The sequence below is a fragment of the Bidens hawaiensis genome, unplaced genomic scaffold (assembly GCF_021521415.1).
Source record: "Bidens hawaiensis isolate Kalapana, Puna unplaced genomic scaffold, B.hawaiensis_p1.1 tig00002772_1, whole genome shotgun sequence".
Lineage (NCBI taxonomy): Eukaryota > Viridiplantae > Streptophyta > Magnoliopsida > Asterales > Asteraceae > Bidens > Bidens hawaiensis.
Window position 1 is genome coordinate 2,318,032 of NW_027491150.1, and position 19,509 is coordinate 2,337,540.

The 19,509-nt window shown below is 35.5% G+C and overlaps 3 protein-coding genes across 3 annotated transcripts; all 3 read left to right on the top strand.

Annotated features, from left to right (window-relative positions):
- The first annotated feature begins 4,961 nt into the window (after positions 1-4,961).
- Positions 4,962-7,102, top strand: LOC143621102 (epoxide hydrolase 3-like). The gene is made up of 3 exons (XM_077092621.1): positions 4,962-5,316; positions 6,289-6,456; positions 6,579-7,102. Exons 1-3 carry the CDS (start codon positions 5,014-5,016, stop codon positions 7,071-7,073), a joined length of 966 nt encoding a protein of 321 aa, XP_076948736.1. The 5' UTR covers positions 4,962-5,013; the 3' UTR covers positions 7,074-7,102.
- A 5,537-nt stretch (positions 7,103-12,639) lies between these two features.
- Positions 12,640-14,451, top strand: LOC143621179 (epoxide hydrolase 2-like). The gene is made up of 3 exons (XM_077092685.1): positions 12,640-12,937; positions 13,602-13,769; positions 13,896-14,451. Exons 1-3 carry the CDS (start codon positions 12,650-12,652, stop codon positions 14,388-14,390), a joined length of 951 nt encoding a protein of 316 aa, XP_076948800.1. The 5' UTR covers positions 12,640-12,649; the 3' UTR covers positions 14,391-14,451.
- Positions 14,452-16,012: 1,561 nt separating this feature from the next.
- Positions 16,013-19,479, top strand: LOC143621181 (epoxide hydrolase 2-like). The gene is made up of 4 exons (XM_077092689.1): positions 16,013-16,303; positions 17,725-17,889; positions 18,930-19,165; positions 19,239-19,479. The coding sequence occupies exons 1-4, from the start codon at positions 16,013-16,015 to the stop codon at positions 19,282-19,284; spliced, it is 738 nt and encodes a 245-aa protein (XP_076948804.1). The 3' UTR covers positions 19,285-19,479.
- Positions 19,480-19,509: the final 30 nt, after the last annotated feature.

Sequence of the window (19,509 nt, forward strand, 5' to 3'; positions counted from 1 at the left end):
GAGAGTAAGCGAAAACAGCGGTAGAAGCACTTAACTTATTATAAACGAGAAAGTCATTAAGTGAAATAAATGTCAACGTACGGTCAATATTAGAGCGATCTTGTACCCTTAAATTTAAAATCACAAAATCATGAGCAAGAAAATTGAAAAGAAAGTAATCCTAACCCAGCGTCTACCCATTATCTCACAAGTCTGATTTTAAGGTTTAAGTTTTCTACAGGAAAGAGCCTTAGCTCTGATACCATAACTGTAACACCCCAACCCGGAGCGGGCTGACGTGTCACTATTACAGATATCAAATCAACGCCACAATCCAAAATACAACAAAAATTAATGCAACCTACGTCATATTATTAAACAAAATGAATTAACTTTTAGAAGCTTGAACTTCATTTTTTTATCTCTCATCACTAAATTCCCAGAATCCCGGATTACCTGAAAACAAAATAAGAAAAACAAAACAAGAAAACACGGCTGAGCCAAAAATTGCCCAGTAACGGAAAGAACAATAGTATAGGTAAGGACAGACGTAAGAGAATAAATATACGAACTTCAATTCAAACTCGAAACCAACCCTTTTTACCGAAACATATACTTAACAAAATTCGGATGTATGATCCGACACTTGGCCAGAACATGGTCAAACGCATGCGGAAATATATCAGAACTATAACAAAAACACCCAGAGCCAGAAACATATAACTTGTAACATATAATGTGTGACGAGTAACATATAACGTGTAACATTTAACTGAACTATAATTTAATGCGAAACATAATCCGATACACGATCGGGACGTAATCTGAATATACTCAAATTTAATCAAATGCATATACACATATCAAAACGGACCAGAAATATAGCGAAACAAAATATAATTACTAAAATACACGACGATGATGTTAAAATAAATAGGTCGTGTAATACGGAAGCACCCAGAGCCTAAACAGAGGGGTACACAGCTAGCTAGTCCATGCACCAAGGAGACGGTGTGGGTGGCGTGCACACATTGTTCCATCTCAAACAGAAGTCAGGAGTCAGGAGTCAGGAGTCAGGAGTCGGAGCTAAGATCGATCTATACGCCTCTAAGTGGCCAAGGTACTACATGCGTACTTTCAGAGACGCCGTGAACTTTGATTACGCACTGTCACGATAAGTGCCATGTCAGGAGTCAGGAGTCAGGAGTCGGAGCTAAGATCGATCTATACGCCTCTAAGTGGCCAAGGTACTACATGAGTACTTTCAGAGACGCCGTGAACTTTGATTACGCACTGTCACGATAAGTGCCATGTCGTTGACGCCCCAACGACAAGTCAGAAATGCTCGGGTAACAGAGTACTGAACTAAAGTCGTATAACTAAAATATATTATATAAAATAACTGAACTCAAAATATAACCGACGCGTAACGAAAATCCGTACTACAAAGTAACGGAATAGAGTCAATACTAAAAGTGAACAAAAACAGAAACCGTACTACAAAGTAACAAAATAAAATTTATACTATGAGTGACAGAAACCAGAATCCGTACAACAAAGTAACAGACTATAATTAATACTAAGAGTAACAAAAACATAAACCGTACTATGAAGTAACAAGAAACAGAATCCGTACCACTACGAGAACGGTGAAAACAATATAAAGCTAAAAGAAGAAAAACACGGAATCCGAACTACGAAGGAACAAAATATAATACTATGAGTAACAAAAACAGAAACCGTACCTTAGCTCGCCAGACACAAGTAAGCATAGTCAATTAAACTCTAAGTTTTTCCAAAGAGTATGATAACCTATAATTTAGTTACATTCTAATTTAGATGTACAAACAGAATTTGCATTGGTTGATTCGTTGATTTTCCCATGACGAAAACCTTTAATTCATGATTGATAAAAGAAACAATCATTGTCACTGCCCGTGTAGTATTTATCCAAGGACGTGTAGTTTACAACTTGGTTATATGAAAATTTCTAATATAACTATTTACTTATTTGTTATAAAAGAGTAGACATGAAATAAATAACTTTCAAATGATTATAAAAAAAACCCACCAACTCTTTATTTAGTTTATCATTCTTACTTAATATCCTAACTTTGTTGACAGTTAGGAACAACATATTAGAAAAATTAATATTAGTTATATTATGGGTATTATATAAAAAAAAACAAAACCCATGGGTTGGAGATTTGGACTTGGCTGCATGAATTAGCCACATAATATAAATATGCAACTATACTTATAGCTTCCATTATCCGGATTTGATTCATATCCAAACATTAGCAAACAACACCCAAAACGAATGAACTAACAACATAAAACTATATTGTTTAAATTCCATTCTTAAGCTTAACTACAAATTCCTAGTTAAAATAAGGATTTTGTCCTCGTAACGAATCAACGAACCCACCCCCATATTAGAACACATTAAAAACATATACAAACCAAAAGCGGATGATCAAAACTGTTACCTCACAAGCCGAACAAAAATGTGAGGGAACACAAGTGTGTGACGGTGGCCGAATAGCGGAACAAGACGTCAAATAGAGAGCAATAGGGACGGTAAGCGGCGGTCGTAGTAGTACACTATTCGTGAAGGTGGTGGCGTTCGCGTCGGGATATGAAACTAATATGGCGAAATAGGAACAACTCGGATCGCCAAGTGGTTGGTTCGTGACGGTTCGTCGGCAATGGAGTCGGCGTCGGCCACTTGTAACAGCAACAAAGAGTCACAGTGAGGGAGGTGGAGATAGGTGTGATGAGAGTAGATGATAGATGGGTGCGATGGAGTTTGTTGCAATTTATAACGGAGGTCGTTTGTGAAGTAACGAGGCTTTGGAGTTAATCCAAATTGTCCAGCACGTTTGAATTTGAAACGAGTTGATCTAGATGATGATTGGAATATCAAATAATAAACATATACTCAATCATGAGTTTGAAACCATCTAGGTTTCAATTTTAAATTATTATTATTATTATTATTATTATTATTATTATTATTCCCATTATTATTATTATTATATCATATTTTGTAAAACTAAAATTTACGGGTATTACATTACTCCCCTCATTCACATAAATTTTTGTAACCTAAGTTTGCTTGGATATGTTTTGTTTCACAAAACACGCGCCTTGTGTAATTTGGATGAAAGAGATTTGTGTTTTTGGTTTCACACGAGCATTTTCACTTCATTGCACCACAAATGTCTACACGTTTAGTCGAGTCGTGTGCTTGAAAAAACATGTGGGGCATCGACACTTCATTGCATATCACAAGCTTATATGATTCAAATCACATAGATGTGTTTTTCTTTTGTGTTTTTTTTATAGGTCACACACATGTAAATCTTGATAGGTATGTTTCACCAATGATATGAAATTCAGTTTAATGCAATTTGAATGATATCCTTGATAAGTACTTAAGTTGCATAGCCCACATATTCAGAGAGATATTTTTCACCAAGTTTTGAGTTTCAGTATCGGAACGGTACTAGTATTTCTTGAGTTTTGTCTTCAATACCGGTTTCAGTACATGCATGCAAGTATGTATGTATGTTGATGAACGTCGTTCTAGTCATGTAAAAACCTAATTAAACTACATAGATAGAGTAAATAGGTTATTGTATCCAGGAGGCGCATGTGGCTAGTATTACAAAATTTGCTTGATTATATAATATAAATTTAACTAAGGTGAAGAAATGATATCAAGCAAAAATTGAAAGATTGAATTTAGAAAACAATTTAAAAAAGATGTAACCTCTTCCGGGTTCCAGGTTCTATGGTTCACACAAAACTCGTTTGAATAATTGGACACCTATAGACATGGTGTTGGAAAGTTGGTTAATTTAGATGGTAAATAAAAAAACAGATCTTTGTCCACTGATAGTTTATAATTCAATTAACCTATTTACTTGTGTGAATTAACCTATTCTATGTCACCCAACAAGCTTCTAGGTTTTGTCATCAACCGAACAAGTTGTAAAGCAAGGATTACTAACACATATTGTTAGTGATTTTAGTGTAATTGAGAATTAACTCGTTGATCAAGTTAATTGTAATATGAATCTAAATAAGTCGGGTGCAGGGTGCACACTTATTTGATCATATTATAATTGGAACTTAGGGGCGAAAGTCATGGGGGTTCCAAGGGGGCAACATCCCCTTGGCGGGGGTCCGGGGTCAGAGCCACTGGTAGCAGGGTCCAAGGGGAGGTAGCCCCTGGCTGGGGTCGAGCTAGGTCGGTTTGTTACGGACACATGTTGCTTCATTAAAATCATATTAGAAAATTAATTTTAATTAATTTTCGTTACAAAATTTAATGAAACAAACAAGAGCGTTCTTTCAGTTATTATTTTGATAACTGTTGTGATAACTGCAAATCAGTTATCATCATCCATGTCTCAAACCCTAATATAACGTAGTTTGATCATATGATACAATCAATAGTTCATAAAAACTCTCTCAATCTCCATACTGATTCTTGCACTCAATCTAAGTTTTATCCGGTCAAAACATTTGGGAACCAACAAATAATTTTGATCTGAAAGTGTTTCACGAATCTCAGATTTTGCAGAAATTCCCCAACACATACAAATAGTTTAAACAACCAACACATGGAATTGTTTATACAACACTGTCAATTTCAAAAACAAATTCAAACATGAATAAAACAATGTTTAACGTTTAACGAGATTAGCCTTGCCTCATCATATTTATTTCTTCTTGATTTGCGTGCCGAACAGCCAAGGGCCTGTGGTTTTCTGCCAAACCTCCAAACACCCAGTTGTGTGATGTGCCTTTTTTCCATATTATGCCCGTGTGCTTTGAAGGCCCAACTAGAAGCCCATTAATGAATTACTTGATTTGATTGATTTCCTACAATCCTACGTTTCGGAGAACACATTAATTTCAAACTTAATATTTGTTTTCTTTCCAACACAACTACTACAAATATACATGCCAAATGCAACTTCTAAAGACACACACTCACTCTTATAGTTAATAATAATAATACTCATGACTCTCTTACCCATGGATAAATTCAAGCATTCTTATATAGAGGCCAATGGAACAAGGCTCCATGTAGCTGAGATCGGGACCGAGTCGTCGCCAGCTGTCGTTTTTCTAAACGGGTTCCCAGAGCTATGGTACACATGGCGCCATCAACTGGTCGCAGTCGCAAACGCGGGTTTTAGAACCATTGCAATCGATTACAGAGGATACGGACTATCCGACATACCTAAAGATATCGAAAACACCACATTCAGTGGCATGGCCGCTGATACGGCCTCCATACTCGACTCTCTCGGCATTAAGAAGGTATGTAAACTAAACTGTTCGTTACAGTTTGAAAAGTTTGAGCAGAAATAACTAAAAAACCTAAATGTGAGACGGTTTCACAAGTTTTGAACTATACCATAAACACCCGTAGTTTGAGGGTTCACATCATCACACACGGACGTAGGCAGCTTTAGGGGAATGAGTTCGGTCGACCCCGCACAAAATTTTGTTTTAGTGTTATATAATATATTAGTGTATTTTGACATATAACCCGTAGAAAACATAAATATAAGTGATAAACAATCGGCCGTCCGTCCCTCGAAATTTTCCGAACCCTTAGGAAAAAAATTCTGACTACGTCACTGTCATCACATGCTACAATAGACATGTTAGGTGGATTTAGGAGTAGATTAACAAACTCATCACTTGGTCCGAGTCAGCTAGAGGTGTTCACAGTCTGGTTTTGACGATTTTTAGTTTAAACCGTAAATAACCAACCCATTCGTTACGGTTTTAAAATTTCGAAACCGACTGATCGAAAATTACTAAAAAAACCGACCGTGAAATAGTTTCACAATTTTAAACCAAACCATCAACACATGTAAGCTAGAGGATTCACATATGGCAGTTAACAAAATTAGGTGGATTTTAGGAGTAGATTTAACGGTAAAAAATAATAGAAAGTTCTCTGTAGTTTATATATTTTTATTTTTTTTCATTATATTTAAAATTTTGAAACTGACTGATCAAAAATTTCTAAAAATAACCGACCGTGAAACGGTTTCACATTTTTAAACCAAACAATTAACACCTATAGTTTGAGAATTCACATATGACAGTTAACAAAATTAGGTGGATTTTAGGAGTAGATTAACCGTTAATAAATAATAATATAAAATTCTCTCTAGTTGATTTATTTTTATTTTTTATTATTATTTCTAAAGTATACAAACATGTGGCAATTATAACATGTTACCAAACCCATTTTTATGTCTATTTGTACTATGTTAGGCGTACGTTGTTGCTAAAGATTTTGGATCAATGGTTGGGTACTTATTTGCACTATATCATCCACAAAAGATTATTGCAATAATAACATTTGGGCTGCCATACTTGCCGTACGGTTCGCACCACACGTATCTAGATCTCCCCGAAGGCTTCTACTTTCGAAGATTTCGGGTACTCATTATATAATACGTACACACACACAAATGTGTGTTCAATACAGATCGAGTTTCATTTGAAACTGGTTCTGTATTTAACGACATATCTTTATAATAATAACTAAACTTTTGATATAGGAACATGCAAGAGCCAAAGCTGATTTTGCACGGTTTGATAATAAAACCGTTGTGAGGAAGATGTACATTATGCTCGCTAGAAGTGAAGTACCTATAGCACCTGAAAACAAGGAGATAATGGATCTGGTTGACCCGTCGGAACCTCTACCACCTTGGTTCACAGAGGAGGATCTTGAGGTATATGCGGAAGCGTATAACAAGTGTGGATTTATGACTGCGCTAGAAGTTCCTTACAGGAGACTAGACGATCGAAATGAATATCCGGAAAGTGAGGATTATCAAATTGAAGCTCCGGCATTGTTGGTCCTTCCTAAAGATGATTATATTACCAAGTTCCCGGGAATGGAGGAGTATGTGAAGAGCGGGGCGGTCAAGAAGTATGTACCGAATCTTGAAGTCCAACCCTTGCCTCAAGGTTGTCATTTTATTCCGGAACAGTTCCCGGAAATTACTAATAAGGTCATACTCGACTATCTTAATCGCCACAAATGCTAGGGTTTCGCATTTGTTGACGTTATCTATCTATCTATCTATCTATCTATCTATTTATCTATCTATCTATCTATGTTATGTTTTAAATAATTGGGACTATTATAGTTACCAAAGTCGATAAAATGTTTAGGTATGATATATGCCTTATTGACCAAGTGTTAAGTGTATGTTTGTTACTTTCTCATGTGACGTGTAACTTTTGATATTCTACAACAAATATGAAATGAGTTACGTTTGGGTTTCTAGAATGATTACTACTGAGAAAAGAGTACAAAAAAAAGTAATTAAAAATTGAGGTCTTTCTCATCTTTAAATTCCTAGTAAAATAAGGTAATCTCAAAATGATAGGTTGATATTGTATTATGCTATTTTATTATTATTACTAGGTTATTAATACGTGGGGAAATATAGAAATCGTTAAGTAAATACATATATAATATCAATCGACAAGTAAGTTTTTTAATATATTTTTTGAGACAACAATATGTTTTTAAATGTAATTCATATTCATACGCATACGCAAACAAAGTACTGGAATACATAAACTTACAAAAAATGATTTTACATAGTAAGATGTTTATGAAGAAATTTAAGATGTTTACGAAGAAAATTTAAAATTTTAAAACATAGACTTCATAAATTAAAAAATAATAATATTAATATAAAACAAACAAACTTACTAACATTATTCTGGAAAGCAAGCAAATCAAAAAATAAGCATCCAGGAAAGATTCTCGATAAGCATCCAAGAATGATTCAGTCTTCTTTTCTTCCTGGATTGGAAACATAGTTGATGCCATAAATATCCATACACCAATCTAACAAACATAATAACTAACTGACTACGAAAATTGTTTTTACATTTCATATGAAAAGTATTGCACCATAATAAATTGAGGCACGTCAAATGCCCATTTAAGAACCAGAACCAAATTGAAACCTTTTTAACATGACATGTTTTGACCAGATTCAAATCGATACGTTTTGAGAATGACCCATTTTAACCTGAACCAAATCGATACGATTTTAAAAAGACACGTTGAAACCTGAACGAAATCCGTACATTTTTATATTGACTCATTGATCAAAACTAAACTGATACCCTTTTAAAGTGACCCGTTTTTACCCGAGTCAATGCAAATCAAAATATTTCTAATATTTATAAATTAACTCATTTTCATAAATGAAAACTGAAATAACACACTTAAATATTAAGATGAAAAATGAACGTTTCAATGACTTCAACCCACTTGAAAGTTGAAATTCATGTGAACATTTCACTTAATTTGTGAATCCTTCATATTCTTTCATTTTTCAATAGACACTAAAACCAAACACCAAATAAACTAAATACAAATAGAAGCGAAACTAAATTAAAATAAAAAACTAAAACAGTATTTACAAAACAGACCCTGCTATTACTTGGTATTACAAAACTAACCCTTCCATTTTAACAGGATGTCTAGACGACACTTGCCATTTCAAATGGAGATGACTGGTGTTTGTCAAAATACATTTTGATGTATAGGGATAAGCTACTTTGGGTATCGTGAACCGCCAGCCAAAGTGGCGGACCAGAAAAACTAACATCCGCCATTTGAAATGTTAAACACACAAAAAATGTATCACAACCGACATTTTAAATGGCGGAACACCAGCTAATTGTCCAACTCACCCAACATAAACATGCCAAAGTTAACCCAAAACATGCCAAGTGCTCGATCCTACTCGTCGATTGTTTTGGTACCTTTACCCCAATTCCAACTTTGCTTTTCATCAAACATCATATCACCCGCTCAACTCACAACAATTTTTCTACTCGATGGATTGTATAAACGATACTCCGCCAAACATTTCTTGCTTCCGAGATAAATTAAACGAGTCGAACGATCGTCAAATTTTTTAATATTTCCCGCAAGTATTTTTGAATACGTAACACATTCAAAAATTTTAAGAAATCTAAGATTCGTTTTCTTTCGCTTTAACATCTCATACGGGGTTTTGTCTTTTAACGCTCGAGTAGGAATTTTATTAATCACGTCGGTCGAATGCCTCACCGCTTCACCCCACATATAATTTGGAACTTGTATCGCTTTTAATAGACTCCGAGTCAAATCCATTATCGTTAGCGTTAATACCAAAAAATATCGGGTCGATCCCTGGTCAAACTCTACGAGTTTCTACGAGTTCAAGTGGTGACGGGGTGAGGGAAGACGTTTCAAACTGATCGAGGGGGGAGGGGGAATTTATCGTGATTTCAAGCGGTTCTTTGAAAACGAGGGTTTTATTGTGCGGTTTCGACTCTCCACAACACCATTTTGTTGTGGTGTATATGGAGTGGTTAAAAGCCGAATAAAACCCTCGTTTTCAGAGAACCGATTGAAATCACGAGAAGTAAATTCTCCCCCTCGATCGGTTCGATATGTCTTAAGTTTCTCACTATTTTCCACTTCCACCATGACTTTAAATTGCTTGAAGGTATCGAACACTTCACTTTTTCCTTCAACAGACTAGTCCACATGAAACGAGATAAATCATCAATTAAGACTAACACGTACCTATTTCCGGCTATGGTACTAGGAGTAATGGGCCAACATAAATCTCCATGGATTAGTTCTAAGGCTCGAGTTACTCTGAAAGTCGCTGACTATGGAAACAGTTTCCTCGTTTGCTTCCCGACTAAGCACGAGTCACAAATTCTACTTTCTTAATACAAATGTTTTTAGCTTTAAAGTATTTTTTTAGTTTCTTTATAAATAATTTTATGAACATGTAAGATGAAATTGATCTTATTATAATTTGCAAAATAACATGTATAAATTGTGTTAATCCTTTTAGAAGGATAACCCAAAGAAAAACATTTTTTTCTGAACGAACAACGAAGCCCGGCTATTTTGGGTAACTCAATAGCAAAATGCGACTTTTTACGTATGCTTTTGCAAATAGTGCTGGCTAGACAAGTTCACTATTTTGGGTAACTCAATAGCAAAATACGACTTTAAACCTTAGTAAAAGTTATATATAAATTGAATATAAACATTTGTATATAAAAATCGTTTTGAAAAACTTACAGCCATGTCTATATAATATTAAGGAAAAATTTAATATTTTTTGATAGAATATAACGATCCTACAAAGTACAAACTGTTGGAATTATTATTGTTTTGATAAAATAACTTTTTTTCAAATATAAAATCTTTTATATCAATAACCCAATAAGGTTAGGAAGGAGAGAAAAAAAGTTTAAAGAAATCACTATTTTAGTAAATACTTTTCAAATCACCTATATTGGTAAATAATTTTTCATTTCATCATATTTTGATAAAATACTCTAATTATACTAGCAATTAAATCTAAACACATTTACTTGTTTTTAATTATCTACCACTTAAATCTTGTTACTTAACCTTGCACGCCAAGTAACACACTTGAACCGAAATTCCCAACATCGTGAACCGCCGTTTGAAATGTCGGATTATACGAAAAATGTACCACATCCGGCATTTCAAATGACGGGACATCAACTAATTGTCCAACTTACCCAACATAAACAGATTGGCCATGTATATAATCTGACGGATCTCCTAAAAATATTACAACCATTTTACCTCGTGTGCTTTAAATTATTACAAATATATGCATGTAAGAAACCTCATCTTGATTTTTCCAACCCAAGGACTTGTATATACATGCCAAATGCAACTTCTAAAGACACACACTCACTCTTATAGTTAATAATAATACTCACTCTCTTACCCATGGATCAAATCAAGCATTCTTACATCGAAGTCAATGGATTAAAGCTCCATGTAGCTGAGATCGGGTCCGAGTCGTCGCCAGCTGTCGTTTTTCTACACGGGTTCCCGGAACTATGGTACACATGGCGCCATCAAATGATCGCAGTCGCAAACGCGGGTTTTAGAGCCATTGCACCCGATTATAGAGGATACGGACTATCTGACGTACCCCCACAACCCGAAAAGGCTACATTCCGTGACCTGATCAACGATACGGCTTCCATCCTTGACTCTCTCGCCGTTACGAAGGTTTATCCGTAAACCAAACTGTTCGTTACAGTTTGAGCTGAAATAGCTAAAAAAACCTATATGTGAGACGATTTCAAAAATTTTAAACCAAACCATAAACACTCGTACGACGGATATTGAACACATAATATGGGTGGGCCGGTGGATTTTAAACAATAATTTTAAACCATACCATACACTTTTTTTTTTAAATTACACTGCCGAATGAAAAAGTTGGGTAGGTAGCTGCCTGCTTGGCTCACACTAAGATCCGCCAGTGTTCACATGTTACATTACACATGTTAGGTGGATTTAGGAGTAAATTAACAGGCTCTTCCGGGTTCCAGGTTCTATGGTTCACACAAAACTCGTTTGAATAATTGGACACCTATAGACATGGTGTTGGAAAGTTGGTTAATTTAGATGGTAAATAAAAAAACAGATCTTTGTCCACTGATAGTTTATAATTCAATTAACCTATTTACTTGTGTGAATTAACCTATTCTATGTCACCCAACAAGCTTCTAGGTTTTGTCATCAACCGAACAAGTTGTAAAGCAAGGATTACTAACACATATTGTTAGTGATTTTAGTGTAATTGAGAATTAACTCGTTGATCAAGTTAATTGTAATATGAATCTAAATAAGTTGGGTGCAGGGTGCACACTTATTTGATCATATTATAATTGGAACTTAGGGGCGAAAGTCATGGGGGTTCCAAGGGGGCAACATCCCCTTGGCGGGGGTCCGGGGTCAGAGCCACTGGTAGCAGGGTCCAAGGGGAGGCAGCCCCTGGCTGGGGTCGAGCTAGGTCGGTTTGTTACGGACACATGTTGCTTCATTAAAATCATATTAGAAAATTAATTTTCGTTACAAAATTTAATGAAACAAACAAGAGCGTTCTTTCAGTTATTATTTTGATAACTGTTGTGATAACTGCAAATCAGTTATCATCATCCATGTCTCAAACCCTAATATAACGTAGTTTGATCATATGATACAATCAATAGTTCATAAAAACTCTCTCAATCTCCACACTGATTCTTGCACTCAATTTAAGTTTTATCCGGTCAAAACATTTGGGAACCAACAAATAATTTTGATCTGAAAGTATTTCACGAATCTCAGATTTTGCAGAAATTCCCCAACACATACAAATAGTTTAAACAACCAACACATGGAATTGTTTATACAACACTGTTAATTTCAAAAACAAATTCAAACATGAATAAAACAATGTTTAATTTCTTCTTGATTTGCGTGCCGAACAGCCAAGGGCCTGTTGTTTTCTGCCAAACCTCCAAACACCCAGTTGTGTGATGTGCCTTTTTTCCATATTATGCACGTGTGCTTTGAAGGCCCAACTAGAAGCCCATTAATGAATTACTTGATTTGATTGATTTTCTACAATCCTAGGTTTCGGAGAACACATTAATTCCAAACTTAATATTTGTTTTCTTTCCAACACAACTACTATATATATACATGCCAAATGCAACTTCTAAAGACACACACTCACTCTTATAGTTAATAATAATACTCACTCTCTTACCCATGGATCAAATCAAGCATTCTTACATCGAAGTCAATGGATTAAAGCTCCATGTAGCTGAGATCGGGTCCGAGTCGTCGCCAGCTGTCGTTTTTCTACACGGGTTCCCGGAACTATGGTACACATGGCGCCATCAAATGATCGCAGTCGCAAACGCGGGTTTTAGAGCCATTGCACCCGATTATAGAGGATACGGACTATCTGACGTACCCCCACAACCCGAAAAGGCTACATTCCGTGACCTGATCAACGATACGGCTTCCATCCTTGACTCTCTCGCCGTTACGAAGGTTTATCCGTAAACCAAACTGTTCGTTACAGTTTGAGCTGAAATAGCTAAAAAAACCTATATGTGAGACGATTTCAAAAATTTTAAACCAAACCATAAACACTCGTACGACGGATATTGAACACATAATATGGGTGGGCCGGTGGATTTTAAACAATAATTTTAAACCATACCATACACTTTTTTTTTTAATTACACTGCCGAATGAAAAAGTTGGGTAGGTAGCTGCCTGCTTGGCTCACACTAAGATCCGCCAGTGTTCACATGTTACATTACACATGTTAGGTGGATTTAGGAGTAAATTAACAGGCTCATCATCTGGTCTGACTTACTGACTTAGCTAGAGGTGTTCATAACCCGGTTTTGATGGTTTTAAGTTTGAATCGTAAACCAAACCGTTAGTTATGGTTTGAAAATTTTGAAACCGACTGATCAATATTTAAAAAAAAGAGACCACCGACAGTGAGACAGTTTCACAGTTTTAAACCAAATTATTAACACCTGTAGTTTGAGGATTCACATATGACAGTAGACAGATTAGGTAGATTTTAGGAGTAGATTAACGGTTAAAAAATAGCATAAAAGTTATTGCTAGTGTTTTTTTTAATATTAAAATATGTGGCTTAATTATACACTAAACCACCTTTGTATTTGCACTTTGTTAGGCGTACGTGATTGGTAAAGATTTTGGCTCGATGGTCGGGTACTTGTTTGCACTATTTCATCCACAAAAGGTTACAGCAATAATAACAATTTCGATGCCATTCATGCCCTACGGTTCGCACCACGGGTATCTAGCTCTCCCCGAAGGCTTCTACTTTCGAAGATTTCGGGTACTCATTGTATAATATATACACACACAAAAAGGTGTGCTCAATTAAATACAGATTCAGTTTTACTTAAAACTGGTTCTGTATTGATCGACATATCTTTATAATAATAACTAAACTTTTGATTAGGAACTTGGAAGAGCTGAAGCTGATTTTGCACGGTTTGATGCTAAAACCGTTGTGAAAAGAATTTACATTATGTTCTCTAAAAGCGAAATACCTATAGCTGGTGAAAGCCAGGAGATAATGGATCTGGTTGACCAGTCGGAACCTCTACCATCTTGGTTCACAGAGGAGGATCTTAAAGTATATGGGGAAGCGTATAACAAGACTGGATTTCAAACTGCACTACAAGTTCCTTATAGGAAAGCAGACGATCCAAATGGATATCCGCAACAAGGTGATGTGAAAGTTGAACATCCGGCATTGTTTATCATTCCGGGAGAAGATTATCTGATCAAGTTCCCTGGAATGGGGGAATATGTGAAGAGTGGGGAGATCAAGAAGTTTGCACCGAATCTTGAAGTCGAAATCTTGCCTCAAGGTGGTCATTTTGTTCATGAACAGTTCCCGGACAAGGTTAATAAGCTCATACTCGATTTTATTAATCGCAACAAATTTTAGGGCTTTGCATTTGTTGGCGTTATCTATCTATCTATCTATCTACGTTAGGTTTGAAATAATTAGCACGATTATAGTTGCCAAAGTCGATAATTGTTTAGGTATGATGTTCCTTATCGACCAAGTGTTTAAGTGTGTTACTTTCTCATGTTATGTGTACTTTTAATATTCTAAATAAAATGAAATGAGTTACTTTTGTGTTTCTAGAATGATTACTTTTTGTCGGACAAAGAGTAGAAAATAAATAAATTAAAACTTGAGGTTTTTCACATCTTTAAATTCCTAGTAAAATAAGGTAAGCATCTCAAATTGCTAGTTTGATATTGTATTATGCTATTTTTTATTATTATTATTATTATTATTATTATTATTATTATTATATTCATTATTTAGTTATTTAAAAATGTTAAGGGATGCTTGTTTACCTTATTTAAAATAAAATTAAAACATAAATATGTTTGTTAATTGTTATCCTTATTAAGTTGTTAATTCAAGATTTATCAGTGGGATTCAAGTGGGGCCCATGTTAGGACTTCAGTCGATATCGGTTTAGCCCGTTATAACACTGGCACTTGCTATAGCAACCGGGAAAAAAAAATCAGAAATATAAAATCGTGAGCCCATGATATGCCTAAAAGGATATCTAAACGTGCTTTACATCGATTAAAAACCAAAAAAATCAAATACAAGCATCACTTCTAATAATAGCAATATTGGTACTAATGCTTGGTCGGAATTAGTTCAATTCATTTTGATATCATTACAAACTTAAAGTTTCGACACTTATATAGCTTACAATACTAAATAATTCAATTTTTTCCGGTGAAATTTTATCACAAGTTATATGTTATAGGTCTTGTACCTGGGTTGGTGAGTATATCTTAGCATGAACTTTAGTTTAACAAAATCCAAACACCACATGTATCCAAAATCATGTCATACACTTAAACATGATACGAGTTTACGCATGTTGACACCAATATGGTCCGTTTAGTTTACTATGAAAATTCTTTTTGATTCTACCTTTATTTCTTACATATACATAAAACATAATTTTGTTTGGTTTATAAAAATTGGGTTCGGCCGACTCGTTTACCAGTCTGTACAAACATGATTCATTTAATTAAACTTGTTCAAAGATTTAATCTGAAACTAAAACCGACCCAACTAAGCTAACATGTAACTAATTTCATGTTAATAGTATCGTCTATAGGGTGCAAACGAAACGAGTCAATACCGAGCACGACTATGCTCGAGCTCGAGCTTGGGTCGTTTAACTTTCACAGAGCTCGGTTTCAGCTCGTTTAACTTTCACAGAGCTCGAGTTCAGCTTGTTTCGATCTTTATTTCTAAAGCTTGAGTACAGCTTGGACTTGGCTTGTTTACTATTTATACATCAACAGTTATTTAAATATTTTTTTAATTATAACTTTATATATAATACAATATACATTATTTAGTATTTTTCTATAACATTATATATCAATATACGTTTAAGGCTCGAGCTCGCTTACACTTTTAATTTCATATGAAATAAATCAAATAAATCTGACCCGACCAGACCCGACCCGTTTATACATCAGTGACAACTTATAACACCCTTTCATCTCTCACACAAAACACAAATGGATCATCAAATTAAGCACAGTCAACTTAAAGTCAACGGACTACACCTCCACGTGGCCGAAATTGGGTCCAAGTCGTCGCCAGCTGTCGTTTTCCTACACGGATTCCCAGAGATATGGTACACGTGGCGCCACCAAATGCTCGCAGTCGCAAACGCAGGTTTCCGAGCCATTGCACCCGATTACAGAGGATACGGACTATCCGATATCCCGGCCCGACTCGAGGATACCCGATTCGTTGACCTGGTCAACGATACTGCTTCGATAGTTGACTTGGTCAACGCTTCTAAGGTATGCAGTTAAGTTCAGATTATTGACTCGATTTAACTTAAGATGGCTCGAGCTCAAGCTCGGTTCGTTTAGAGCTTGAGTTCGGCCCGTGAGTAGTTTTTCATGCTTGAGCTTGGCTAGGGCTCGGTAGGGGTGTGCATAGTGCGGTTATTTGAGGTTTTGGGATAAAACTATACTGCAAAACAAAACTTCGGTTTTCAGATTTTGAAACCGTTCGGTTTCGGGTTTTTTTTTTTTTTTTTTTTTCTTTTTTTGCTTCATTTCGATTTTTTCAATTTTTTCGGTTTTGGATCGATTTTTTTGGTTTTCATGCTCGAGCTCGGCTTGGGCCGGCTCGGCTAATTTATTATTTATTAAGTTTTTACGGATATATTAGTTTACATTTTTATATATAGGTTTATACATAATATATGTTATAATATAATTATATTAAATGAAAAGTTATATAGATAAAAAGCTTGTTTAGGTTCGCGAGCGAGCTTGACCTCGATATGTCTCGTTTATTAAATGAGCCTCAGCGAAAGCTCAAGCTCGTGCTCAAGCTCGATTTGAGTTTTTAGCAAGCCAATCTCAAGTAGCGAGCCCCTGACTACTACCGACTAATTAATTTGTTAATTTTTTTCTTCACATTTCTTTATATTATAAGGTTAGAAATGTAAGAAAGATAAAAAGAATAATAATAACACTTATGTCAAAAGGTTAGGTATATGTAACTTGTACACTATAGGTGAGCATAAACCGGGTAAGACCCGTGAGACCCAAACCGAACCCGTTTAGTCATATTCTCAGGACCTGGGAGTCGACCCTCTTGTAAAAAACCAGGTCTGATTGATTCGAGTCTCGCAGGTCTTACCCGGTTACTGAACCCGCTTAATGGCCAGACCAGAATATGAGCATAAACCGGGTAAGACCCGGTTATTTACAATAGGGTCGGGTCCCAAAACCTAACGATACCAATAAACGGGTTCGGGTCTGACCATTTATTCTTTATATAAACCGGGTAAGACCCGCGAGACCCGAACTAATCAGACCTGGTTATTTACAAGAAGGTCGACTCCCTGGTCCCAAGAATATGACTAAACGGGCCCGGTTCGGGTCTAACCTAAACCGCACACCCCTAGCTACGTATATGTACTTTAAATGAGATACATATATGTAACTTTGTGAGTTACATATTCTTATATATATTTATTTTTATCTTTTTTACATATCTAATAGATGAAAGTAATGAATTAAAAAAAATAAAAAAATTGATTGGTTGATAGTACTAGTTTTCTCGGTTTTCTCGTAACTTTTTAGTTTTTTGTTGCACTCTCCCCTTGGTTCTTATGTGTTATCATTTTGGTAACTTTCATAAATTTTGGGCTGCAAATGTTTTGGACATCAAATTATTCTAAATATGTGTATGTGGACATTATTAGGTGTTTGTAGTTGGTAAAGATTTTGGAACAAAAGTTGCCTACACATTTGCACTTTTGTACCCAGAGAAAGTTGCAGGAATTATAACACTTGGTGCACCATTTGTGCACCCTAATGCGCCTTTCAAGCTAACGCTCCCTGAAGGTCTCTACATTCGTAGATGGCAGGTACGCGTGATAATACTAGTAATGTTAAAAGCTAATGTTAAGGGTCAGTTTGGGGCGGTTTTGGGCCAAACCCATAGCCATGATCGATACGTTATAATGAGTTGGTTAATCGCAAGTCGCAACCAAGACAATGTATTTGTGCCTAAAAGTTTGGTACCAAATATTAAAAAACACGACATAACATTATCCGACAAAATATATATTCGGTAGTATTAATATCAAATATTTAAAGAAACAACTTTTATGTAATCCAACAATGAAATCCAAGTTAATTCGATTACAAACATTTAGGGGTGTGTGTGGTGCGGTTCGGTGCGGTTTTTGGCTAAAACCAAACCGAAAATCAAAACTTTGGTTTTTGGAGTTTTTGAAACCGTTCGGTTTTTTCGGTTTCGGTTTTTTGGATTTCGTTATGGTTTCGGTTCGGTTTCGGTTTTTACCATTTGAGCTTGACAAAAAATTGACAAAAAATAATGAATTTTGGTATAAATAGTTTTATTAATTGTAAAATAATAGACTATTATAAATTTGATCAGAAAATATTGGAGTTACATATTTATTAAATTCTTATACATTACCTAAATAAAATATAAAAAACAAAAATTTAGGAAATCAGTTCGGTTCGGTTTTTTCGGTTTTTTTTACATGCAAAACCAAAACCGAACCGTTAGTGCAGTTTTTACAAAAACATGAAACCAAACCAAACCGGTGGTGGTTGTTTTGTTTCGGTTTGGTTTTTTCGGTTTGAATTTTTCGCTTTTTTCGATTTCTTGCACACCCCTACAAACATTGAACCGAAAACATCAAAATGGTACAGCCAGACAATATGTTTGATGAAAGTTAGTCCCAAAATATTGTTGGTTAAATCAATGGGTCAGTTTGGTTATGGCAGGCTTGGAATTATCTTTAACCAAAACTGACTCGCATTTGGCGGTTTTCAAAAATTAATTAAACCAACCAACCGGTTATGTCGTTATCGGTTTGGTTATGATGGTTATGACGATTGAGTTGATATGAGCGAAATTGTTTATTATCACCAGGAACCAGGACGAGCTGAAGCTGATTTTGCACGGTTTGATACTAAAACAGTGGTGAGAAACATTTACATTATGTTTTCTAGAAGTGAAATACCGATAGCCGATGAAAACCAGGAGATAATGGATTTGGTTGACCCGTCGGATCCTCTACCGTCGTGGTTCACAGAGGAGGATCTTGCAGTATATGCGGAACTATATCAAAAGTCAGGATTTCAAACTCCACTTCAAGTTCCTTACAGGTAGTTACTAAACCTATTACATTAATATATACACGACGGTTGACAGGTGGCAAAAATGATATACATGTGTTAGGTCACTTGGGGAGAAATTTGAATCTCGAAAACATGATATTAATTAAGCGAAAACAAAGGCTCCGACGCTGGTTATCGTAAGTGAACAAGACTATTCATTCAAGTGGCCAGGAATGCAGGAATATGTGAAGAGCGGGGCGGTCAACAAACATGTACCAAATCTAGAAATCGTTTACGTGCCTGAAGGTTGTCATTTTGTTCATGAACAGTTCCCGGATCAGGTTAATGAGCTCATACTCGGTTTTCTCAATCGCAACAAATGTTAAAGTGCT